The 27,127-nt window shown below is 34.5% G+C and overlaps 1 protein-coding gene across 2 annotated transcripts; it reads left to right on the top strand.

The window, feature by feature from the left end:
* The first annotated feature begins 1,393 nt into the window (after positions 1-1,393).
* EDD1 (glycine-tRNA ligase) lies at positions 1,394-22,794 on the top strand. Of its 2 annotated transcripts, none has more exons than XM_086236160.1 (36): positions 1,394-1,677; positions 2,538-2,588; positions 3,125-3,192; positions 4,531-4,612; positions 4,931-4,994; positions 6,555-6,610; positions 6,848-6,925; positions 7,058-7,132; positions 7,205-7,275; positions 7,995-8,111; positions 8,204-8,305; positions 9,360-9,486; positions 10,666-10,749; positions 11,316-11,402; positions 12,605-12,706; positions 12,911-12,974; positions 13,107-13,162; positions 14,388-14,459; positions 15,011-15,093; positions 15,908-15,956; positions 17,146-17,208; positions 17,339-17,428; positions 17,501-17,587; positions 17,748-17,819; positions 17,928-17,986; positions 18,548-18,641; positions 18,833-19,051; positions 19,173-19,267; positions 19,763-19,853; positions 19,931-20,035; positions 20,159-20,197; positions 20,917-21,006; positions 21,162-21,263; positions 21,623-21,704; positions 21,807-21,892; positions 22,524-22,794. In XM_086236160.1, the coding sequence occupies exons 1-36, from the start codon at positions 1,423-1,425 to the stop codon at positions 22,620-22,622; spliced, it is 3,216 nt and encodes a 1,071-aa protein (XP_086092286.1). In that variant the 5' UTR covers positions 1,394-1,422; the 3' UTR covers positions 22,623-22,794. The 2 variants fall into 2 exon arrangements, with proteins under 2 accessions (XP_086092286.1, XP_086092288.1); XM_086236162.1 differs by having other exon boundaries at positions 1,659-1,677; positions 3,125-3,202.
* Positions 22,795-27,127: the final 4,333 nt, after the last annotated feature.

Below are 27,127 nucleotides of genomic sequence, written 5' to 3'. Positions count from 1 at the left end.
AAATTGCAATAGTGGTTTGGTTCGATTTTTGAACTGATGAATTTTTCTTGTATGTAAAAGTGTAAAACTCAAACCAAACTGTCATGAATGGTGACAGTCATAATGATGGAATCAAAATGAGTAAAAAATGATAATTATAGAGGGATTGGGTCCATTGGGATAACCAGTTTGTTCTTCGAAGTCAACTTCATTTTGTTTTGAATCATAGTCATTGAATGTAATCTAATTAGTTGTGAACCACTTAATGTGTTGTTATTGAGTTTTATTTTTTATAATCTTTGGTGTTTCTTTTTTATCAATATTTTTGTCAAACTTAGGGTTTGCGATCTTATATTACAAAATTATAGGGATTTGACGTGCTTATATTTCTAAAAAACTTGTTGGAACTTATAACTTTAGTAGTTGAGAGTATTTACTCATACACATGAAGCCTTTGAGTTTGAATCCATTTCTTTCAATATCGTTTGCTAAACAAAAATTTGTAACAAACTTGACCCAAGGTTTTCATATTGTCATCTTGTGGCTAGACCATAAAGTTGGGGGTAAAAAAAAAGAACATAACTTAACAATGACGGAATTGTCTTGCATAGAAATTAAGCCATTCAAACTACGAACCTCAAATAGAAGATCATCAAAGAGGTCCTAATGAAGAAGTCCAACACGTTAGAGGTACATTCTCATCTTGAAAATGACTCACCATTTCCAAATGAAGTCTCATGATTCCTATGACAACCAAACTCAAGCTCCCTAACTACGGACGTATGAAGGAAATAATGATTCACTTGAAAACCTTCAAGGCAATGATGCAACTGTGAGGGCACTATGTGAATTTGTAACTATCCTTAAAAGGTCAAATACTATAAAGTTTTTAGCTATAGTCTACCAAAACACTAAGTGATTTTTCAGATTTACTAATTTTAGTAAAACACATATAATTTGACACAAACTTCATATAAATTGTTACAAAAGCACAACAAAATTTTAAAATGATGAAAATAACAACAAAATTAAACCAAATATGACGGATGATTGAAGGGAGAAATAAAGACAAAAAGAGGAAGAGGAAGACATTGAGAGAGAGAGAATGTGGGAGGAAGGGGGTGGCGGCCATCCGTGAATCAAGAGGAGGATTGGCCGTTGGTGGTGGGTTGAGGTTAGTAGGTAGGGTTGGGTTTTTTTTTTTTTTTGGACTAAATTAGGGTTGGGTTTGGGAATGTGAAAGAAGACGTTGATATTTTTGGTTTAGGGGACAAAATTAATTTTGAAATTTACAAAAAATGAGGGGTAGCAAAGCAAATTGGGTATCTTAAGATGCCAAAAAAAAAAAAAAATGTTAAACCCCTGTAAAGTTCTTCCAGTCCAGTTGCTGATAAACCCAACTGGGTAAGACTCTAATTACAAGCCTCAAACTCCGAGCCAGCCATGGCCATCCTCGCTCTCCCACTAGTCATCTCCGTACTCAAGCCCAACTCTTCCCGCCTCTGTCTCCTCGGCGCCGGCAAGCTCAATCCTAGCCAGCTCTGTAAGCCACACGGCTACTGCCGCCGCCGCTTCACCAGTACCACCGTGTCTGCAATTAGCACCTCTGCGGTCCCACATCATTCGTCTACGGACCCAAATAGCGAGCCAAAAAAAGCCTCTGCCCTTACCTTCCAACAAGCCATTCAACGCCTCCAGGTCACTGTTCAACCAAACTCGTTTCAGTCTGTATTGCCATTCGACACATATGTGCCGAAGCTCGTTCAGTTTAGCAAGTTCAGCTTTTTGGACTATTTACTCGAAACCCTTTTGAGTTGACTCACCATGTACATATGGTTTTTATGTGTTTTGGGCTTGAATGGATAAAGCAATTGTGTTTGAATTTTGCCACTCTTGGTGGGAATATAACTTCATTTTGTTTCTTTGTTTGAATGAGATTTCAATTTGTTGTGCAATGGGTAGCGAATTTATGGAAGTTCAAGACTAGTTGGAAATGAGAATATGGGATCTCATTTTTAATCATAACTTCAGCCACTTTTAAATCTTCTTGTACTTTCATAAGCTTATATTGGTCTTGCAAGGATCTGGGATATTCAATGTAAGCTTTTAGGAGAGTTGCTAGCTACCTTAGTTGGTGAAGTCTCCTGGTGTCCTCCTAAGGATCTGGGATATCCTGTCTTTGCTTCCGATGGGAGGAGACTACCTAATGTTTTATAGCCCCTAGGAACAATGAGTTTTCACTGGTAAAAGAAGAAATAAAAGCTCTTAAAGTTTCTTATTTTTATGCAATTGTATGAATTAAATGGATAAATTTTTTATTTATTTCCGCAGTTAGGATGTGCCCCCTTAAAATTGTTAGATATTTGGGATTTCTTGATGATCTAAAACCCCAATGCCTTTTGGCGGACCTTCGATCAACCACAGGGTGTATTCTACCTCTGCTCCTTCATTCTTGGCTATTTACTTGATTATTATGTTTGGTAATCTCAGCTTTTAGTGTATCAGGCGATTTCCCATATTTTAACATTCCATTGATGCACTTATTCTTGGTGTTATAGGAATATTGGGCTTCAGTTGGATGTGCCATAATGCAATGTAGCAACACAGAGGTAATGATTAGTGTTTGCCTTTTCACTTAAGTTTACTTATGTCCACTCTTTTATACTTATACCGTGTTCAATTCTGTTCCCTTTTTAAGTGTTGCTCTCTTTGTCTGTTTAAGATATCTATCATGTCCTCCCTTCCTTTTTTGAGGGTGTATAAAATAATTTCTTTTGGACGAGGAAAAGTAGTGGTTTTAATTTAGTTTTTTGTTAGTAGTGGTTTCCACGATTTTGTTGGAGAAATTTAGAGGTTGATGTGTTTTTCTGTGCTGAAATTGTTTGCCTCTAATCTGGATGTCTTGCAACGTGCACTCCTGTGTGGGTCGTTCTATATTATATTGTTTTTTAAAATACATATTAGAGAAGAAGAAAGGTCTGCTGGGAGGGGGAGGGGGGGGGGGGGGATTCTGCAAAACATACTTTAATCTTATTCTGCCATTCTATTTGTTAGATTTGGGCATTAAGCATCTTAGTTTCTGTCTGCTTATCCAAATTGGTGTCTATTACATATTATTCTTACTGCGTCTTTGGTTATTGATCAGGTTGGAGCTGGGACTATGAATCCTTTGACATTCTTAAGGGTTCTTGGACCAGAACCGTGGAATGTTGCGTAAGTATGCGTAAGTTTAAGTTACTACAGTAACATATTAAGTGGACTATGTATTGATTTTCCCAAAGCAGAGGATTATCACTGGTTGTGGTCTATATATATCTTCTTAAGTTTGCTATTTCTAAGTTTACCTTTTGGTATCATCTGTAATTTATTTCCCTTCATGGAAAACACTATTTTTTGTTGTCTGTGCCCATAGGTGCTGCTTCTAATGAAGAACTTAGTTGCGTGGCATATAGAATTCTGGTTTCTGCACTTTTATGGTGAAGAAACATAAGAAGGTCTTCTTTTTTTAAAAAAAAAAAAACGATAAATCCTAGAAATTCAGGTTTACCATATGGCTTAAAAGAATAAGGCATTTAATCTGAGATCTGAATAAAAAATTTTAAAAAATGAGCATAACACCGAATGCCCTCAGAACCACTCAAAGGTATGGTATGATGGGAGTATCAATTTTGGAACCCTAAAAAATGTTCTTGGAATATCAAAGTCCGCAAATTTTATGGTAATTTCTAAATAAGGCTGGCAATGATCTAGAAGGAATTAATGTTCAAGCTACATACCACTGTGTCAGGCTACTAATGCATTTTACACAGTTCAATATGGAGTTTTTTTAGAGGGAGTTATGGCTAAATTACTGCAGATGATTCAGTCTGGCTAGTGCTACCCAGAAAATGACTTGTTTACTTCTTAATATGACTTTCTCATGTTTATAGGTGCCTTTTCAGTTGCCCAATGGATCTTGAGAATTGTAATTTATTTCCAAGTTAAAATATTCACAGTTATGTCTTATTAAAAAAAATAAAAAAATAAAAAAAATATTCATAGTTATATAAATCCTAGGGCATGCATGCATTTCCGACTGGACTATGCATGTAAACATATCACATTGGTAGGTCATAAGTAACCAGGTGAGAATAAAAAAAGTAAGTGGGAATAGTTGGATTTATCTATGCACGGGATAAAGAGTTGTGTTGAGTTGAGCTTTGATTGATATGTGTCCACAGACCGTCTCAAGACTATTTTTCCTGGAAACACTGATTGCTTTTAAGCTTCTGTAATTTACTGATCGAGAAAAAGAAAGAAAAAAGTTTCCTGAAATTTATGGTTTGTGTTTTTATTTGTCGTGCAGATTTTTGATTATGGATACAATTGTTTGTCTTGTGCCTAAATCTTTAGAACATAGTTCAATTCGCTAATTTAGGATGCTGCCAGTTTTTCTAACATTCTACTGTTAGTTCTTTTGTTTTACTTTTCATAATGATTAACTCATAGATAGAGCAGCTGGTCTCTTAATGTTCTTTGTTGTAACTGCCAATGTGGACTTCTTGGTGATAGGTATGTGGAGCCTAGTGTCCGACCAGATGATAGTCGTTATGGGGAAAACCCAAACAGGCTCCAGAAGCACACTCAATTTCAGGTTAAGTTTGATTTTTATGTTGATCAAGTTATGCAATTTTAAATTCTTTATTGGAGAGCTGTTGTATTTTAAATCGTGATTTTGTTTCTGTTTTGGCTTTGTCTTGGTTGGTAGGTCTTCTTGTATATGGTTTAGCTTTATCATCATGGTGGACTACTGGTCCACTTTGTTTTGTAAAGTTTTCTGCAGTAATAAAATTTGTTTCTTATTCAAAAAAATTTATGCAATTTTAAATGACATATGGTTCTATTCTTTTAGTACAAATCTTTTTTATTACCAGTTCTCATGGACATTTCCTTGTCATTCTATCTCTCACAGGTTATATTGAAGCCTGATCCTGGAAACTCACAAGACCTTTTCATCCGCAGCTTATCAGCTTTAGGTAGTCAAGAAACATCTTTTTCTTTGAACCATTCAAACAAATCATTTATGTGTAGATGTATTTATATGCATACACATCTAGTAAGAAGTTGTTTGTGTATTGTCAGTCTGTTCAAGTTCAAGTTATTGAACATGGCCTTGCATAGTGTCTATGCATCACTTTGTTATATTCGCACGTATCTATATACATACATTGCACACGTGTTTGATTTTAAGCATGCTCTATTATCTCTTACCATAAATTTTTATCTTAAGTTTTCCAGATAAATGGTCAAAAATGTTATTTGATATTGATTTTTTTTTTCTCTCTTCCAAATGAGCAGAAAATAAATGAACACCATCTATGTTCTTGGTTAATTATAAACTAGCTTGAGAGCCTAATGCCACGATCCCACATTGGATACGAATTGGTTGGGTTCTGGGCTTACTAGGGGGGCCAGGCATCACCACCTAACTTGCTAATCTTTTGGGTGGGATGACAAGCGCTGAGCTTGTGACACTGATATAAGAGCAAGCCTAGGCTCTTATCCGCTATGTGGGCCTCTCATTTCCATGCCAAGCGCTCACATTGAAGGATGTTCACGAAGATAGTAGGCCCCACTAGAGGGTGGGCGGCTAGGCTGGTCCGATAGGGCCCAACAGATGTGGAGCCAGTCTTGAGAAGGGTGTCACTTGTTGAATTGGGTGGGTTCTGGGCTTATAAGGGGAAAGGTGGTAGGGTGCACCACCAAATAGGCTAGTCTCTTGGGTTGGATGGAAAGTGCTCAGCCCATGATGCTAAGGTTTCTATGGGTTTTGATGTGGAGATGTTCTTCTCTACAATCATTACTACAAGATTGTGAATGACAGAAAGTAGTATATTTTGCTGTTAATCATGTCATATGATATTATAACTATAATATCAAGACCAGTAATTATGACTGTCTAACATGACATTGATGTGTATAGGTATGCAATATACATGAATATGCATACACACAGTTCACATGTATTGTTTTGGGGGTGCTCATTGTATACTTCCTTTTAACCTGGCTTGCATCCTTAGAACCTTTAATTCATATTTTTACTTACCTTATTTTTGACTGAAATATGTATATGTTTACTTACCTTATTTTTGACTGAAATATGTATACTTGATAACAAAAAAGGAAAAAGGAATTTTTCGAGTCATAGATTCAACAAGGAATTGAAACTGATAGTTTTCATGGATCAAAATAAGGAAGAGGATCCTCTTGTGCCATGAGATGCTATTTGTTGGGCCATGGGGATTAAGTATTCCATTTCAAAAGGAAAATGGTGGAAAAAAGTTATTGTTTGCTGTGTAATTCACTGACAAGATGTATTGTACTGTAATTCTTTAGTTTAGTGGCCATCTTGCCCACTGTATTGTATTTTCATTAATGAAATTTTTTTCCTACAAAAGAAAAAGTTCATTGACAAGATTCGCAGATCATTCTTATTGGAAAAGGGAAAGAATATAAAAAATTATAGCATTTGTTTCTTGTTTCATCTCGACCATTCAACTTCTGACATTAGCATTTGATGTTTGTATGCTTGACAGGTATTGATGTACGTGCACATGATATACGATTTGTGGAGGACAACTGGGAAAGTCCGGTAATATTCTGTCATTAACTGGTGCAAAATCAATCTTTTCATGTTAGTTTTTTGCAGTTATGGTTTGAGCCTCTGAGTGAGATGCAATTTAACTTGTTGGTTAGATTTCCTTGCAATTTCTTTTAGTTATGAATAAAGAGTCCGATATCTGTACTGCTTGTATTAGAAAGACATTTGTGCATGAAATAAATCATCTAGCTGATGTGCTATGTGTATGCTGGTCATAAATGCCTTTAGGTGCTTGGAGCTTGGGGTTTGGGTTGGGAAATCTGGATGGATGGGATGGAGATTACACAATTCACCTACTTTCAGCAGGTTTCTTCTTTTACATTGAATTAAAATATGATACTTTTTCATTTGGGAGAATATGGTTTTAGTGGCTTTTTTTTTTTTTTTTTTTTCTTTTCTTTAACCCCTCTCTCTCTCTCTCTCTCTCTCTCTCTCTAGGCTGGAAGTCTTCACTTGTCACCAGTATCTGTTGAAATTACTTATGGTCTTGAGCGTATCCTCATGTTGCTTCAGGTAGATTTGGATAGCTATTTTCTTACTCTTTCTTCTCTTCTGTTCACTTAAGTTTTCCCGACTATTTGGCAGGGAGTTGATCATTTTAAAAAAATTCAATATGCTGATGGAATTACATATGGGGAGCTATTCTTGGAGAATGAGTAAATGAACTACTTAAACTACTGATTACTTTTCTTTTTTCCGTTGAATATATACTTTTTTTTTTTTTTTTCCAGTGGAGTGTGTTAGATGTAATAATAGTCAGTCCAAAGAATATATATGAATGCTGCTCTCCAATCCAGCAATATAGAAGAAAGAGTGTTATCCTTAAAGTCCGTTGAAACGGAAGCCCACAAAGAGGACCAAAACCGTACTCTCTCCCAAAGCTCCTCTACTCCAGCCCCTCTAAAGTCTTCAAAAATCCTCCTATTTCTTTCCATCCAGACCACCCAGATTACAGCCAAAACACTACAGCCCCAAAGCACCTTAGCCTTTTTCCTCCACCGTATGCGAAATGCTGTTCACTTAACAGAGATTGACACCCTGCTGCAATCACCCAACTCAGTCCGGCCTCCCTAAACAGCTTGTGCCATAAACCTAAAGCTACTGGACAGTGCACAAAGATATGATCAGCACTTTCCTCCTTTATCTTGCACATAATGCACCATTCGGGAGACAGAGGGAAACTTGGTCTCCTTCTCTGAATCAAATCACATGTATTCACCTTCTTGTGAGCCACAAGCCCACCTACGATCTTGACCTTCGGTGGAACTTTGGATTTTCAAATTATCTCTGCAGTGTTCTCAAGATTGAACATGCGTTATACTTATACTTTCTAATAATGGCGAATACAAAATAATTATCATATACTTCTGTTCAGGAAGGAAATGAGTGCATATTATCTAGAGCATGCTGGTGTGCATCATGTTCAGAAACACTTTGATCTTTCTGAGGAGGAGGCTCGTTCCTTGCTTGCTTCAGGCCTAGCAATACCTGCGTATGTTACACTGTATTTATCTTATGTTTGTTAATTGTAAGTACCAGTTTTTTTGTCCATATTTCTTTAACAATTCCCTGATTACTTGCTAGGTATGATCAGCTTCTGAAAACATCACATGCTTTTAATGTCTTAGACTCTAGAGGCTTTGTTGGGGTAACAGAGCGTGCTCGCTACTTTGGTCGGATGCGTAGGTAAGGCTTCTTTCCTGATGTGTGGCAAAGAAATTCCCTTGAAAACTTGGGGCACACATTGTGTAGTCAATGTCAGTTTACTATCAAAATCAATGCTGGAAATTTGTTTGTGCTTCGAAATAGTATTAGGGAGTAAATTTAGGGGGGGAAAAAAATTAGAAGCCATTTTCTCTTCATTCAATAATCTGTCATTCTTGGTGCATTTCTCTTTGTAGTTTCCATGTCTGTGCCTATAATTATCTATGATCACACACCCTACAACCTGCTTTGTTGAACTTAGTTATTTTTTCAATTGTGTTGAAGATTTATGGAAAAGATATAGACTGCTAGTGAAATTTGGTAGAATGAGTACAAAGCATTGTTATTGTAATTACCTTTTTCTATCAATCCAAGGTGGACTTCAAGGCAAAAGCTTAGCCTTTCGGTTTTCTATAATTTTGATGCTGACGCTGCAGTGGCAGTTTTGCCTGTTGGGTCTCGCTACTTGTTTTATCTTCTTTTAGAAGAACAGTTTAAATCTTTCCTTGAATTTACACATCATGTTTTATTATGTTTGTTTCTCAATGCTTTCCATAAGCAGTGTAATTAATATGTTATTTATGATTATTTTTGCTGCCTTGATGGCTTATCATAGTTCAAGAATAAACCCTTTTTAGGTGGGCGTTTCTCTTGGATTCTTGATGATTAAACCTAAGTCTTATATATTAATGACTAATGTGGGTGAACCTGCTAAGGAAGAAATGTATGAGTTTGATACATGATATCCTAGGACTCTAGGGGGGCGAATATTGTCATCACAAACATTACTTTAGGAATAAACTCTTAAGGGATCAAATTGATGCCACAGCAGAAAGATATTAATCTAATTATCGAACCCTGTGATGTGTTATGGAATGGTAAGCATTTGTTTTTTGTCAATGCTGGAATAAGAATAAAGCCCTTGGCACACCAGTTCTCTATGATTTGTGCTCTCCACTTTTGTGTCTATGCTTAATACATCTCTCTCTCTCTCTCCTTTTTTTTTTTTTTTTTTTGTTTTAATATTTTTTATCAGTTTAGCTCGTCAGTGTGCACAACTTTGGTTAAAGACCAGGGAGTCCCTTGGATATCCATTGGGTGTTGTTTCTGAGACAGTTAATCTTGCGTGTCCTAAAGAGCTTGTGAAGGCAGCGGTTGAAAAGGTTAGTTTTTGTGTACAGAAAACTTTATTATTATTATTTACATTAGCTGCAGTATAAATATAATAGTTTTGTAAATCCTCTTTTTTTTTTTTTTTTTTTTTTTCTTTGGTTTTTGTAAAGCCATTAAGCTAGTCCTGCATCTGTCAAGGTTTCTTTCTTATATTGCATCTTTAGTGGTTCCTACAACTACTTGTCCAAGAATGACTTATTTAGCACCACCTTTTTTGGATTGATATTTGGTAATTATTGTTTATGCCATCCTTTTAGTGATTAACTGTCGGGTCATGTGGATGTGGTGTCATCTTCAGTACACCAAGAACTTTTGATTATTGACCTGTCATATAACAATTCTAACAAAAGAAACGTCATAGATTATACTTGACAAAAAAGAAGACATCGTAGATTTTTTTTTTTTTTAGTAGGGAACTAAAAGAAGAGCAAACAGTACAAACACAGGGCACTAGAGGTCCACCATCCACCTAAAGGGAGCTCAACCAAAATGAAACAAGTAGAGGAAGCAACAGGAACCCTCCAAAAAGAAACCCAGAACAGAAAAATCATAGCAAACACACAACCCAAGCAGCAACACAACCAGGCCAAAAACAGCAGAGGAGCCTAAGAAATTGCTGTGCCTCAGTTCATATTCAACAGAAAGAAAGGGCAGTCTCTAAACTCATTAGAAACTGAGGCCCATAAAGATGCCCAAAAATGTACCCTATCCCATAAAAAATCCACCGTCTCTCCATATCCCATAAGACATCATAGATTATATATGAATGCACATATGAGCTTGGCATATATTTATGTGCACAAACACATGTATGTATCAACTCTATGTATACATTTGTCTGCGTGTGCACCACATGAATAAAGATAGAGTGTCGTAATTTTTTTTTTTGGCATTTTCAGTTCAAAACTTTTATCCTGGAAGTATTGTAGTTTCATCCTCTCTATAACTTGGTGCCAAATATCTAGCGAATGTTTTTCTCTCCTTTGTTGGTCATTGTATTTGATAATATCCTTATCTTCTAGAAATTTGGTTGAAATGAAGTTTCTGGAAATTGTTGTGTTTTCACCATCTCAAATATTTTGGTCCAGATGAATTAGTTATACATATGTTCACATAAAACATTTCTTATTATTTAGTGTGTTTTTTGTGCTTCTTGACTTATCTCCCAGGTGCATGATGATTCAAGGTTATTTGTCCTTGAAATTGGTACTGAAGAGATGCCACCTCAAGATGTAGTTGATGCAAGCCAGCAAGTACATTTTATTTTCATATGAAGCAATTTCATTCTTTTACATGCATTTCTTTCTATTTAAATTCTGCGGGTCATTTTATATACTCCTGGTTGGAAAAGTTGGTTGGAATTGAGGAGTTGAGTTTATTTACCATTTTAAAATTGTGCCTTTTCCATATATTCAATGAGTCATTCTCACTTCACATATGCTCTGGTGGTTGTTGCAGCCCAAAGATGTAGTTTATCTCTTTTGTAAACCTTTTCTTATATAAAAAAAAAAAAAAAAAAAAAAAAATCTTTGTAAGGTATAAATCATCAATTAAGGCATCAAATAATTTGTTTCAGTTTTTATTACCTCTCTCTCTCTCTCTCTCTCTCTCTCTCTCTCTCTCTCTCTCTCTCTCTCTCTCTACTGGTGCATGAATGTGTGCAACTTTTGTTTTTCCACTAGGTCAAAAAAGCCCCGATGGGTCCTTATATTAATGATCCTTTCTCATTTGTAACTTTATTAACTGATTTACATTTTAAAGGTTTATGTGGCTTTCCATATTTGGTTTTTCTCTGACTGTGCTCAGCTGGTCATTGCAGCTGAAAGATTTAACAGTGCAGTTACTAGCAAAGCAAAGACTGAGCCATGGTGAAGTGCAAGCTTATGGAACACCTCGCAGACTGGTGGTATAATATAAATTTTGCTGCTTTTTTCTTTGGCAATTTCTAGACTTTTTTTTTTCTTTTTTTTTTTGTCCTGGGGCAATTTCTAGACTTAATTCTTCTCAAACATTTTTATTTTGAGGTTGACCTTTTTTATTTCTTTTGGGTGCATCAATATAATTGGTTGAATCTGGAACTCTGTCATATGTTGATTAATAACTAAATGGTCTTAAGCTTGCATGATCTTAGGGTGAAGGAACTATGAATGATCAATTGCTATAAGATTGTTAAAGTCAAAAAAGCCTACTATCTCCGTAAATCTTCATATTTGAATTCAACTCCTTGATTTAGGTTTTGTCAAGATCATTGAGTTTTAAATCTGTCTTATTACAACTGATCCCTTTGGATGCGTCTGCTCTCACAAGAAAGAAAATAGGTATTTTCAGTCAAAAAGTCTAAACTCCTTCATTGAGTTTTCGCTCTTAAACTGTCTTCTATATCCTTGCTTCCTTTTTTCATTTTGAGTTTTCAGATAAGATAGCTTTAGCAGGTTTTTTCAGTTTATCTTTTTGTTATTTTTGGTCAATAGTTTATCTTTTTGTTTATGTTGATTTTCCAATCGCATAATTCAAGCTTCTCTTTTTTGAGATACTTCCACAATTTTATGCTTGGATATCTATTCTATCTGGTTCTCTTTCTTTCTTTATCTTTTGAAACTTTGAGCTAATTAAAGCTTTAATTGCTGCCTTGTAGTTTCTATCTTGCTTCTCTTTCTTTTTATTGTTAATCTTGTACTCTCTAGGATTGGTCCTATTCGTAAATAAGTTTCTAAATTATGAAAGACTACAAGAGGAAAAAAGTAAGAGGGGAGATTTACTTTTTCAGAACGGGGTTTTAATTTGTTATAATGCAAGCCTTACATGAAAGATTTTAAATTTTGTGACGAGCCTATGAGTAAACTTGGATATTAAGTTTGTTGAAATTAGAGAATCTGTGTACACAAATACCACCCAGACTACAGGGGGTGTGCACAAATAAATTTGTGTGACTGTAGGTGTCACATTGTCACACCTACAGAAATTTGGGTGGTAAATGGTAAAAAAAAATTTGGGTGGTATTTGTGCACACCCCCTATAGTTTGGGTGGTATTAGTGCAAAAAAGCCCTTACTCTTATGATTTTTATAGTTCTCATTTCATGTTTTAATAATTACTTTCATACTTCCAGGTTTGTGTTGATAATCTCCGCACTAAACAACTGGAGAATGAGGTTGAGGTTCGAGGCCCTCCTGTTTCAAAAGCTTTTGATGTTCAAGGAAATCCTACAAAGGTGATACCTGTATTTCCCCTCTATTTTTGGCTTTTCCTTTAAGGCTTGTAGGCTTTCTCGAATATACCTCTTTGTCTTATCATGATTATTGATGTCATTGCTTTTGCATGCTAATGTAACCTAAGAATTTTCCTTTTTCATGAAATGTTACATGATAATGGATATGTAAAGGCATCTACTTTTGAACCTGTTATTTCATGTCAGGCTGCGGAGGGTTTCTGCCGGAGATACTCTGTACCATTGAACTCATTATATAGAAAGTCTGATGGTGAGTCTGGGCAGATGCATGCATAAGTGCATGTGTTTTGAACCTGTTATTTCATAATGTACATTTTGCTGCTACTTAGTAGTTTGTTCTAGATTTCCACACTTCATTAGGTGCTTGGTTTCCACTTTGCAGGTAAAACAGAATATGTCTATGCTCGTGTAATAGAGTCCGCCCGACTTGCTTTGGAGGTTAAACTTTTCTTTTCCTGTTTACTAGCAGTATTGCTGAACTCAACTTTCAGATTTCAATTCTTTTCTTTTTTTTCAATTTCATTGTGAATTTATACTTGAGTAGAAGATGATATCCTTAAAGATGCTTGTGTTACTGTGCTCAGTGTGCTTATTGAAGTTAGAGCTCAATGTGTGCTGACTTTTTGAAATTTATTACCTAGTTTGGTTCATGGTTGGCTATATCATTGGTAACTCGATTATGTAAGCTATTAGCATATGACAACAAAGAAAAAAAACCTCAAGAGTAGGAGAACATCTTTATTATTCATATCGAATGTGATAGTTGCTGTATTTTATTATGTAGAGTACTTACTTTGGGGTGAGCTGGGTGATCTCAGAAGGGTGCTACACTTTGTTAAGCGAAAAACATGTGGTGTTTGGAGAAGGAAGAAGGCTAAAGTCCTCTGGGGTGCATTCTTTTGGCTGTTCTGGGTCCATTTGGATGGAGAAGAATAGGAGGATCTTCAAAGATCACAAAGGGACAGGGGTGGTGGAGCTTTGGGATAGAATAAGGTTTTGGACTTTGTTGTTGGGATCTGTTTCAATAAAATTTAAAGACTTATCCTTCTCTTCTATCCTTTTAGATTGGAAGGCTGCAACTGGATAGTTACATTTTTTTAGCTTTGGTCTGGGTTGTGTTATAACTTTGACAGTAGAATTGTTTTGTAGTTCTGATGTAGATCCCTTGTCCACAGCTATTTTACTTTTTTTGAGATTAAAATTTGTTTCTTCTGAAAAAAAAAAATAAAAAAAAAATCATGCTAAAGTATTGCACATGTTTCTCCTGTATGCTGTGTGTTAGTATGTATGATTTGAGCTAAAGACCGGCTCGATGACTTTTTAAGTCTCTTAGAGCTTGATGATAATTGCTTTTACGATTGTGTACATGAAACACCATGATATGTTTATGAATAAAAATGTAGATTACGAATGACTGAGTGTACTTGCTTCTGTATGTAATCTTGAACCCAAAAAGTGGAAAAATTAATGAGCTGAAAATTTGCTCTGTGGTTTCTCAAGTTTCTATGGACTTAATGGCTAGTTACTTTGGCTCCTGAATTAGTGTTGGATGGCATGCCCTTTTCAGATACAGATTATAAATCCTTAATTAATGTAACAATGTTACGTATGAAAATTTTCTACACAGCTCCTACATTAATATTTTCTATTTTCTTTTGGTTAGGTTTTGTGTGAGGATTTGCCCAATGCAATTTCTAAAATATCATTTCCAAAGTCAATGCGTTGGAACTCTCAGGTATGCTAAATTTGAATTTTATGCTCAATTTATGTGGACACTTTAGTGGGTCATAAATGAGATGGAAAACTATCCCTGGGCACCCTGCTCCTTTGCCATCTGTATTAATGTAGACTTATATATTGTAGTGCATGAAAAGTTGTCCTTATCTTTTTGTTTTCATTTATTTATCTATATTATTATAGGAAGGAGCTTCTCTGTCTGCACGTTCTCCTTTTACAAAAAGATCCCCTCTCAGCATAAGGAAACTTAATTATATCAGGACAATTATGTATTTTTATATCATTTCAGAAAATATAAAACTACTCATTTATCCCACTTAACTACCCACTAGCCAAAACAATCACACTTCTCATACACTTTATCTCATCATTGTTTTTCTTCTTTTCTTTTTTATCTTTCATTTTTAATATCACCATTTATATAAGAGGATCAAGCTAATACGTGTGGATCACTTGTAAGACTTATATTATGAACATATCTGAATTTAGTTCTATACGGTAACATTCTCATTTAGCTGATGTGTTGTATGTGTGCTTATTATTATCTAGGTTATGTTTAGCAGACCAATTCGTTGGATTTTGGCACTCCATGGAGATGTAGTTGTGCCCTTTACTTTTGCTGAAGTTTTGAGGTAATGTCAAAGCCTTAGGGTGAAGCATTTAACTTTTATGGACATGGCTGTCTGATGGAAGTCATCCCTTAAAAGTTTAGATATGACACAGAACACCATACTCAAGCTTTAATTGGGTCGTAAAATTGTCAAGTTAGGTCCCGAATGCAAGTTAAATATTGCTGCATGTCATTTTTCACAATGATGAAACAATTCTATGTGCTGTGCTATAACACTTCACTACAATGTGAGGTCTCATCAGCTGAGGATTTTTGGGTCCAGATTATGTTTCTAATTGATATTCTCGCTAGCTAATAATATGTTTTCCAGATGAGTATAGTTTCTTTCTTTCTTTCTTTTTTTTTGTCCAGTAGATGAGTGTATTTTCAAGCGTCAAGATTTGATGTTTATAAGGTTGTTTTGGAAGAGGCATGTAATATCTTCAGTCAATTCCTTATATGCATAATGTATCTAAAAACCTTAAGGTCCATATGGTAGTGATGGAAATATCAGTGTTGTGTATTAGTATATGGCTATATGCACATCCACCAGGTGATGAAAATATCCATGGTGTATATTAATATATGTATATCTTACCAAGTTTTTGTCAGCATCTCTTATTTATTCTAATTCGATAAGTCCTGTTTGATGTAAATCAGTGTCTTGTTAGTCGTTTTCTTATGTTTTCAGTTTATGCAATTTACTTATAATATAATTCCCAGATCTGCATTTTGCATGATCGTACCTTTGCAATTTTTCTTCTTCTTTATATAACATTGTACTTCAATTATTTGTTTGTTTGTTTGTTTGATTTTTTTTTTTTTTTCTGGTGCAGTGGTAACCTGTCTTATGGGCTTCGTAACACTCCTTCAGCTACTGTCATGGTATGTGGTGAACTAACAGTATCTATCATGTCAATTTCCATAATCATCATCCTCAACTCTATTCTTGGAGTTGATTGTTGTCTGATTTACAGAGTATGATACCTACGTATAAATCTTGAAAACAATCCTCCCTCCACCTTTAAAATGGTTGATCTAACACCTTTTTTTTTTTTTTTTTTTTTTTTTTTTATCTCAGTATAGTTTATAAGCTCGAATTTCTGTAGTCTTAATATCCTTGTGAGAGGGAACAAAGTTGAATTCATGTGTTATGAATGGCACATTTTCATCAAAAGGCTAACTTTTGGATGCATATGAAAAGCACATAGTGGTAGATTTTTCATTATTTCTTGGTTTCTCTTTTCCTTCAGGATAGTCCCTTTCTTTTTCCTTTTTCCACTCTCTCTGTGGTTCTTGGAAGACCCCCAAGGCCTCTTCAAAACATTATTAAACAGTTTACCTATTAAAAAAAAAAACTTATTAAACAATTGATTGTTAGGGTTTTAAAAGCTATTGGATCTTTAACGTAGTTGGAACCCTAGGAGCCCTTTGAAGTGCTTCTACAGTTTAAAAGATGTGTAAACTATAAAGGGTTATTTATATGCTTTAAAGCCGAAAAATTTATTGTATAGGTTTAATTACATGCATCTCTCTTTTTTCCTTTTTCTTTTTTTTACTTTTGTTTTTTCAACTTTCCTGTGTGCGATTAATAGGTGATCCACTGTCATGCTCTTTACTAGGTTTCATGGAGTTTTGTTCCCCATAGAATGCGGTATGTTTGAAGATTGACTTTAGCTAAACCTTTTCAATCATAGGCTCTTATTTTAAATTTTTCAAATAAGTGGCTGTCAACAGTCAATTCCTTTTCCTGTTCAGTTTTCTAGTGATATTTTTCTTTATACTCCTTGTACGTTGATTGTGTCTCAGCATTGAATATTGTTCTTGGTATTGCTTTTCAGGGAAATGTGGTGTTGTAGTAATACCCATTTAAATTTGAAATTCTACCTTCTGGACTTTTAATTGGTTTTGTGTTTCTGTGTTTTGCTCATTATTCTCTATGTCTAGGATGCTTGAGTATATGTAATCAAGGCTCCAGAAACTGTCCACTGGACTTGTAAATGCTCTTGTGTTACTTTGTTTGACTCATTACTCTCTATGTCTATGAGAATGATAGCTCCAGAAACTGTCACAGGTTGAAAGGGCAGAATCTTATGCTGGTGTGATGAGGAATGCTGGGATCAGTATTGAAATTGAGGTATAATAAAGTAATTTGGTACCTTTTTTAATTCTCTAGAATAGTTCTCTCTCTCTCTCTCTCTCACTTGAATGATTAGACAGTATTATTATTGGCAGCTTAATTACTCAATCAAGTACTCTACTTGCAGGAACGTAAGAAAACAGTATTGGAGTGCTCTAATGCATTAGCCAGAAGTGTCAATGGAAAAGTGTTTATTCCGGAGGGCTTACTTAGTGAGGTTGGTAAACTGTTGTCTCTGGTTATAGATAAAACATTTTTTTTCTAAATATCTGCCAACATAATATTATAGGTTGTAAATCTTGTTGAGGCACCTGTTCCAGTCCTTGGAGAGTTTAAAAGGTCTTTCTTAGAGCTTCCTAGTGATCTTCTGACTATGGTAAGCTTTTCAAACTTTGTGGACTATTTTAGGTACAGTCTTTTTGCCTTACAGTATTATGTTGTAAGATTCAACAAATATCTAGGATGATGTAAGATTATACTGTCATTTTTGTAAATTTATTTGTTTTTTTTTTAACTGTTATGAGTGGTCCATGCAGGTTATGCAGAAGCATCAGAAGTATATTGCTGTGAAGGATGAAAATGGAATGTTGTTGCCATACTTCATTGCTGTAAGTCATGCTTTGCAGTCATATGAGTTTTGACCTAATTTGTTGCTTCATAGTGACAGTTAATATGTTCATATTTTTTTTTTTGATGACATGGGGGTTTACTTTTAGGTGGCAAATGGAGCAATTGATGAGAAGGTGGTCAAAAAAGGAAATGAAGCTGTACTGAGGTAAGCATGTGTATCTCTTTTCTATGTATATTTCTTGTGCACGGGAAAAGTCATGATCTACTGGAATTTTTTTTTTTTGGGTGGTTGGGTAGGGGTTGGGGGAGTTTAAAGTAGATTTGATATATTTCTTGTGCACATGTGTCACACTGTTCTCCTTTCGAATTTTTTCCTTTATTTATTTTTGGTTGAAAATGATAAGCTATAACCAAAGAAAAATCTTATAGGATAGTAACCCTATTATGGTAATGGCTATTATGCTTCCAATACACTTTTCATATAATGGGCCGTTTGGAATTTCAAGCTTATAAGAAAAGTTAATGAGCTGACGGGTGAAACTTGACACAAAACCTGGGGGCTACACTAAGGCCTAAGGGCCCCCATTACCTAGAATCAATACTGCAGGAGGGGAGATCTGAATAGTCCTGTTCTCCAACAATTTTGCATGATTGGAAGCCCTCTGAATTATATGCTGGCAGATTCTGTTCTTTGATTCAAGTTCTCTGATTCTTTTATTAAGGTTGAACAGTGGATTGAGCATTTCACAATCTAATATCTATGCAGAGCTCGCTATGAAGATGCGAAATTCTTCTATGAAATTGATACACGGAAAAGGTTTTCAGAATTTAGAAGTCAACTGAAAGGGATTCTTTTCCATGTAAGTCATTTTGTTTTATATTCTTTAGAAAGAGATTACTTTACCTTTTCATATTAGTATTTGGACAATAATTACCCCAATGTACTGTTAGCGCAATATAGAAGAAATAACCAATTTAATAAAAGATTCCTGGTAATTGATATTTGTTGAATCTCTGGTCACTCTTTTATTTTGACTGTGAAACAAATTAGGAGAAGTTAGGAACAATGCTGGACAAGATGCTGCGTGTTCAGAATATGGTTAGCGAACTACAGTTGGTCCTTGGAATGGATGAGAATATAAATGAAATTGTTCAGCATGCTGCATCACTTGCTATGTCAGATCTTGCTACAGCAGTGGTCACAGAATTTACGGCCCTTTCAGGTGTAATGGCTCGTCACTATGCTCTTAGAGATGGCCATTCAGAGCAGGTTATTTTATCTTTGTGCTAGTTATTTTTGTTTCTGGGTTTGCATGATAGTAAACACACTGTAGTTCTTCCTCAAACTAAGCATGCTCATTTTTTTCTCCCTTTTTGTTGGTGTTTTGCAGGTTGCGGAGGCTTTGTTTGAGATCACACTTCCTAGATTTTCTGGAGATATGCTTCCCAAAACTGATGCAGGCATAGTTCTGTCCATTGCTGACAGGTGATACTGATGTAATAGGTTCATTTTCTTTTGCATTGAAGCATCATGGTTTGTCAAACAGTCTACACACACAAATTTGTAGTAGGAAGGAGGTGTATAGTGTATGGATTATTTGTTTCTACTGGACGGTGATTAAATGTGGAGACAGTTAACATTAGTGTATGATATTCAGCATCATTTTCATAAAGCTATTTCCTTCTGGTGTTAATGGTGTAATACCTGAAGAAGAAATATGGAAGGGGTGAGACACTTTCTAATCCTACCAACAACCTAAATAGATAGCTGATTCCAAAAGAAAATTCTCAAAACAAAAACCTCAAGCAAGTTCTGATCACTTTGGTTTGACCTCGCTCATTTATGTTTTGAAACTTTTATTTTGCATAGGGTATGGATTTATCCCACTGTATCCTTTCAGGTTAAGTTGCTTGATTGCATGCTCTCTCTTTTAAACTCGAACTCCACTTGCAAATTTGTAATATGATATGTCTAATGCAGATTAGATAGCCTTATTGGCTTATTTGCTGCTGGTTGTCAGCCCAGTTCTACTAATGATCCATTTGGCCTGCGACGAATCTCTTATGGTCTTGTAAGTTCTATTATCATTGTGATGCTTTGAGGCCCAGCTAAGTAAGCTTAAACAAATTAAATATTTTTTTTCTATAGGTCCAGGTGTTGGTGGAGAAAGATAAGTATTTGGACTTACAAAAAGCTTTGGAACTTGCTGCAGACGTCCAAGACATTAAAGTAGAAGCCAGTACTGTAAATGATGTATGAACAGAATTTTTTTCTTAGTTTCTAAATATGTTTGCCTCTTAACTTGCTATCTTATTTATGTCCTTGTGGGAATCAAATGATGATGCTTGCATATTTTTATTTTGTCTCTGTACTTAGGCACATCAATTCGTTACTCGGAGATTAGAGCAATATCTGGTATGTATAACTTTCGCATAATAGAATTTATCGATTGACTAATCTTGTTGTGTTTCCTACTCTTTTTTTCTTATGGATATATTTTATTTATTTTCATTTTCTGGGTATTCTATACTGAAAGGGATTTACTAAAATAGTGCCAGATAAACCACTATGAACACAGAACTACAAAGGTTGATTGCCCTTAGCCTTTGAGATTTAATGGATAACTTGCTGATAGGATTTTGCATTTCCATCCAATTTAGTGTGTTAAACCCACGCATAGAACTCTTTGGAAAACTGACTTGCAAGGAATGGTGCCCATCTGTTTATACACTGCACGCATCCCAAAGTTACCCAAGTGAGTTAAACTATGTTATCACTACCCCTTAGTGCCATTGTTTGGATACCTGTATGGTACACCTACTTTGACCCAAAACCAATTGGGGATGAGTGGAGAGACCCAGGCATTTATATATTGAGATGCGCACGATATTGCTAGATAATACAAATAAAAAAAAAGGATGTTCTTCCTTTTTCACTTTTCTAATCCCTGTTTTTTTTTTTTTTTTTTTTTTTTTCAACTCTTTTACCTTCTTGGACGATGTCAAATTTTTATGGTGTGTAATGATTGACTGTAGATGGAAGCCTTATCAAAAGGCAAGCTTTTCCCAAATGTTGTTGAAGCATTTTCTCAACCTTCTTTAATTTTGTACACATTGGTTATATTATGCTTACAGGTTGATAAGGGAATAAGTTCAGAAGTGGTTCGTTCTGTCCTTGCAGAGCGTGCAAACTTGCCTTGTCTGGCAGCTAGGACTGCATGTAAAGTAAGTCGCTTCATTTACAAGTTCGAATCTTTCCTCTGCCAAGCTTGATCAATAAAAAGAACTAAAGACGTTCTTTCTTTTCACTCCCTTGTTTTTTTTCTCAACTAAATACCTTCTTGGATTATATTTTTATGGTGTCTAATGATTAATTGTAGATGGAAGCCTTATCAAAAGGTGAGCTTTTCCCAAAGATTGTTGAAGCATATTCTCGTCCTGCGAGAATTGTCCGAGGAAAGGATGTGGACCCTCATATTGAGGTACTCTTTATCTCTTTAATGAAGATAAAATCTGTCTTTGAACCTGAAATTGCATTGTTGCAGGCTATTAAGATTTCCGTGAAGTCTATGATTTCTTTCTTTAATTTTCCTGTGTTCATTTTCACATTGGTTATGAAATAATAACGACCTAAGAGAGTTTATGGAAAATTTATGTCATCAGTTAGTGCATTCACTTGGAAGTGGTTGATCTTGCATTCATCCTTTATCTCATTATTATGATGCCTTTGTGAGGTCCAATCTTTCAATATTATCAGAACCAATACAATTGCACATTTATGTACTAATGTGAATTTAATCCTGGCTTATCTCCTTGGAATGCATGAAAATAAACCTACTAGGTGGACGAGGCAACCTTTGAGACAAATGAAGAGAAAGCTTTATGGAGTTCTTTCTTGTCTGTTAGAAACAAAATGCGTCATGGTACTTTTATCTTTTTCCTTTTGATTTCCATTCTGTTATAGAGTTGAATTTAACTTTGGTAGCGTATTAAGTAACCTTGAATTATTTTTCTGTGATGACTAGGTATTGAGGTTGATGAGTTTGTTGAAATATCATCACAGCTACTGCAACCACTTGAGGATTTCTTTAATCATGTGTTTGTAATGGTGGTATGCTTCCTTTACCATTTGCTTGTATCATCTTTATCGTCATAGCTATACCTTGGAACTTTTGTTTAATTGTATGCTCTTGTAGTTAAAAGAAAGAAGAATTATACAAACAGCTTTTTAGATTTAGCTCGTTTTCGACTTAAACCCTGAACTTTTCTTTTAATACTTACCCAGCTCAACCTGTTCCTGTTTCAAAACTAGTTTGGGTGCAATGGTCAGCTGCATTGTTTTTCTTTCTATATTATATAAACATTAGTTGCAAAATACCCATTTTCACACCATTATGGCGTTTTCTTCTTTTTATTCAGTTATGTTAAGTCTGTCAGTCACAAAGGGTGTATGTGTAATTTCTGAATAAGTAATTACGTGAAACCTGGGGGTCCATATAATTAACTCTAAAAGAAAATTACTTAGCAAAATTATGCATGCACAAAAGGGCCCCTGCTTAGAGCAATGAACAAGTCTTGAATTGTGAAGCACTTCTGCATGGGTTAGAGTTTAGACTCCTTAGAGCTGCCACATCATGTGAAGCTATATTTTGATGTTAAATAATCAAGTCCTAGTTCATTTATCCTCAATGGAGTTTAGAAAGGAAAAAGAAAAGACCAATTTTGCTTTTGCTTATGCACAGGAAGAAGAAAGAATTCGAAAGAACAGACTTGCTATGCTGAAGAAAATTGCTGACCTTCCAAGAGGAATAGCAGACCTCTCAATTTTGCCTGGATTTTGAGTTTTGTCTATCTTGTAGTCATTCATTTATGGTAAAGGAATATCATTGTTTCAGAAGAGAAAAATATGGGGGAAGAGGATTAGAAAGTACAGTCCAAATGGTGTATATTCTATTTACCAGCATACGATGTTAATTTACATAAGTTATCAGTTATATTATATTATATATATATCAAATATCAAGGCTTTTTTAATTCACGTGTAGAGAAAATTGAACGAGTAGGAAATTCATGTCAATATATTCCTTTTCTTTTTCTTGATTACTTGTTCCCAAATTTCTATGCATGCAATGTCTTCATGTATTTTAATATTTTTAGTTAATCAGCTTTTACACTATTTGGTACTATATGTAAAAGGGAAATTCTACCCAATTATTTTCTTTTTTAACCCAACATATATTTTGCACATGAATGGACTATTTTGTCCCACTATAAAATGACTATTAAGGATAAATGATATTTAAACAAAAACCCTCAATTTTCTCTCCATACCCAACATCTCATATCATCAACCTCCCTCCCAAACTTACCTTCAACCTTACTCTTATAACTAAAATCTAAACCCTAAACTAATTTGTGTCTCCATATCATCCAATTAAGGTTGTTTTGACGAATGGAGAATCTAATCGTTGTTTGAGAGCCTTCAAACGAGAGTTGTGTGCAAATTTTTTCGTGTTCTGAACGCCATGAATGAATTTGGGTTCGTGCTTCATTCGGTGGACCAGGGCCGAACATTTGCATTATATTCGGCAGGTGCCCACCGAATAATGATAGGATGTTCAACATGTGCCCATCGAATAGTGCATAAATGTCTAAAATTATCACACAATCCACGTTCGGTGGGCACCTGCCGAATATACTATTATTATTCGGTGGGCACTGCTGAATATAATGCAAATGTTCGGCAAGTGCCTGCCAAACATAATACAAATATTCGGTTCTGGTCCATCGAATGAAGCGCGAATCCAGATTCATTCATGAGGACAAAAATTAATTTTTTTGTGTTCATGGAAGAAGATGGTGGGCTGTTTCGGGTGGAATGTTGCAGGTGAGATTTATTGGCGTAGCGGTGAAGGTGGGTCGTCTTGCGGGGTCAGCGGGAGCGGTGGGTGAAGCTTGGATGTTCAGTGGGAATGTGTTGGTTGGATAGGTTGGGCATGTGAATAAGTTGGGTACGAAAAAAATATATAAAAGAGTGGGTTGAGTATTATTAATAAGGGTATGAAAGTAATTTGAATTAGGTAAAATGAGAAAATATTAATTTTAAAAAAATAATGATCGGGTAAATTAAGAAGTTGGGTAAAATATAAAAAATTTTGGGTATGTTTAGAATTTCCCTATGTAAAAGCTGATAACTCAAGCAAGAGCCTATATGACTCAATGGCCATTTCCTAGCTTTCACTCGGAAATGTGTATAAAGCAAACTTTTATTTTGAAATTGAAGGAGGGACTTTGATTGTCTCAAAAAGGTCATGTGTAGTATGAGCTCCATAACGATTGACTACTGTCGTGTCATAATTCCACATCAAAACCAACATTAACACCACCTCTATGTAACTACCGATAAAGATTGAACATGATTATTTTGTGTAATAAAGTTGAAACTTTCATTAGTTACCCAATAATAAACTTTTATGGGCGATGGTAATCACATTAGCATACTAACGTGGGAGGTCTCATCATTCAATTGAAGTTATTTTTTTATATTTTATAATAAGAGATAATTACAGATTTGGTCTACTTATTTTATAGCTAATTCAATTTTGATCTATGATATTTTTTAAGTTCAGTTTTAGTCCACTAATTATTTCACTTGTTCAATAAAGGTCCAAATTTGTTATCTCAAATTTGTTCCACCTTTTACCCTATCAAATCTCAGCCAAATTTAACAAACATATACTTGTTTTAAAGTTATGCATCTCCTATTTACAACCATATAAAGATTATTCAAATCGGAGTTCTAAAATTCAAGATAATTAGCCCCAAAGTAGGGTACCCGAAACTACCAATTTTTTCTAAAAAATTTTCAGATTTTTTAAACTTCACCAAATTCCAAATCTCTTTTATTATAATACTCCCAATTGGTTCCTATGACTAAGAAATTATGAAATATAACTTATACTTCAATTATAATTGAAGAAAACACAATAAAAATGATTTAAAATCATAACTTAAAAAAAATTGTAGACCAAATTGAACTAGATATAAAATAAATGGACCAAAATTAAACTTAAAAAAGATTATGAACCAAAATTGAATTAGGTTAAATAAGTTGACCAAATTTGTAATTTCTTCTTTACAATAAAGTGGTAAAATTGAATATGTGTTTTGTGGTAACAACACATGATATGTATTGATTAGAAAAACTTATTTTCAATTTCAATTAGTGATATTGTATGATTGGTTGGTCGTACCACACTAGGAATAACACATAGTATAATACATAACTTTTTTTCCGATACCCACTAGCCAATTGGCAAATAGGATAACAGTGCGATTAATCATACCTCCCAGAACAATACTTGGCTCATCCTCTAAAGGAGGAGTTCTTCTAACTCCCTTTTACAAAAACATGTACTTTTTAATCTTTTTATTTAAAATAAATAATAAAATTAATTCATAAATTAAATGAAAATACTAAAAAAGTTTATGCTTCTGTGAGAGGGGTTGGAGGAGCTCATGCTTTAGGGGATAGAGCCAAATATTGTTTTACCTCCCAATTGCTCGGTATATCTCATGCAAACTTCTTCAACTTTGTGCTCATTGTTTAACCCTCTTTAGATAAAAAAATAAAATCCAAACCCTTCTCTCATCCTACCTGCATTCCTCCTCTCACCAGTCGACCATCCTTTAATTCTCTTTATAGACCCAGACAAGGGAGAGAGAATGATAGGGTTGTCAGTTAGTGAGTGTGAGTTAATATACATTATTGGTTTATTTTCTAATAGTTAAAGCTTTTGGAGCATAATAGTTAGAGCACATAAGTTTTTTCTGTTAAAAACGTAAGTTTTTCACACGTAAATGCATAAAAAGTTTTTCATAACACATATTTATTTACCAATGATCATTTGGTTCATTAGATAATACCTAGTCCCTCTTTGTGCAAGAAGGTCTTCAATTTAAATTTCATAAATAACAATTGTTGATAAAAAAAATAAAATTATACCTACTTCTCCATAATACACCTAGAAAGTACTTTTTAACCCAAAAAATAGTTTCATTTATTTCTTTAAAATGCTATAAAAATTCTTTTTGATTATGTAAAAGCACTTTTCAACAGTTATAAAGCACATCCAAACAGGCTAGTTTTCTAAAGATGATGAAAATATGTCACAATTATTGCATATTAATTCACGTAGGCAGGAAAGAAAATGACAACTTATCCATTTCTAAATAAGAAAAAACAGACAACGACAACTTTATTCATCAATACACCTCCACTGGTACATAAAACCCCAAAACACCTCAATAATCCAAAATCACCGTCCCCCTAATCAACGGCCCAGCTGATGCCACGTTGTTGCCACATCGAGCATTCTAGATAAGTCCTAAACCCTTCTATCCAATATGGCATACACGTAATAAATTAAAAATCCAAGCAAACATACCCCCAACCAAGAACTCAAAAATGAAAATGAGACTTATGCTTATCTCATGCATAACCTTGCATTTGCCAACAATAATGCGTCACAACACTCTGTACACAGTACCATCAATTATGATCAGTACATGGAATTTTATATATGAAAATTATTTTTGCTAGATCATTTTAACTTGAAACATTTTTACTAGCAAAAATAAAAACAATTCGTATTTCTTATACATTTTACACACTTAATGCTGTTAAATAATGTGAGTGTTCATGGAATTGCTCTCCAATCACGTCAAAGCGGATCAAGTTATGATGTTTTTAAAAGGTGCATGTGCATAGCCTTATCATTTGATTTTATTATTGACTCAAAAATAAAATCAATTCAAATACATAAAATTCGAGTAGTATAGCATTTTACTCTTAGAAATCTCAAATTTATAAACCAAATTTAAATTCAAAATGATATGTCAATATTTTACTTGTTGTACAAAAATGTCTTAGAGTGGACCTAAAAATAAATCGTTAGAATATTGACACATCATTTAAAATTTAAATTTAATTGAGACTATTTTCATTACTCTTTTAGCTCACACTTAGAGTTAAAAAGAAAAAATTATGTAAATTGGTATCACTCGTTTAATATTTATCGTGGTGTTACTGCTACATAGAAAAGTTTAGTAATAATTTGACTCTCGTCATCACTAGTCTTATATATAAAAAGAAAAAGAGAAAATTACATATTTGGTCCACTTATTTTATACCTAGTTCAATTTTGGTCCACGATCTTTTTTAAGTTCTGTTTTGGTCCACTAATTGTTTCATTTGTTCAATAAAGGTCCAGATTTGTGACTTTAAATCTTTTGGGTTGTGTTTTCTTCAATTATAATTGAAGTATAAGTTATATTTCATCATTTC

Source organism: Dryas octopetala, chromosome 3, assembly GCF_963921425.1.
Source record: "Dryas octopetala chromosome 3, drDryOcto1.1, whole genome shotgun sequence".
In the NCBI taxonomy this organism is placed as follows: domain Eukaryota; kingdom Viridiplantae; phylum Streptophyta; class Magnoliopsida; order Rosales; family Rosaceae; genus Dryas; species Dryas octopetala.
The sequence above is the reverse complement of the archived record's forward strand: the minus strand, read 5'-3'. Positions and strand labels throughout refer to the sequence as shown.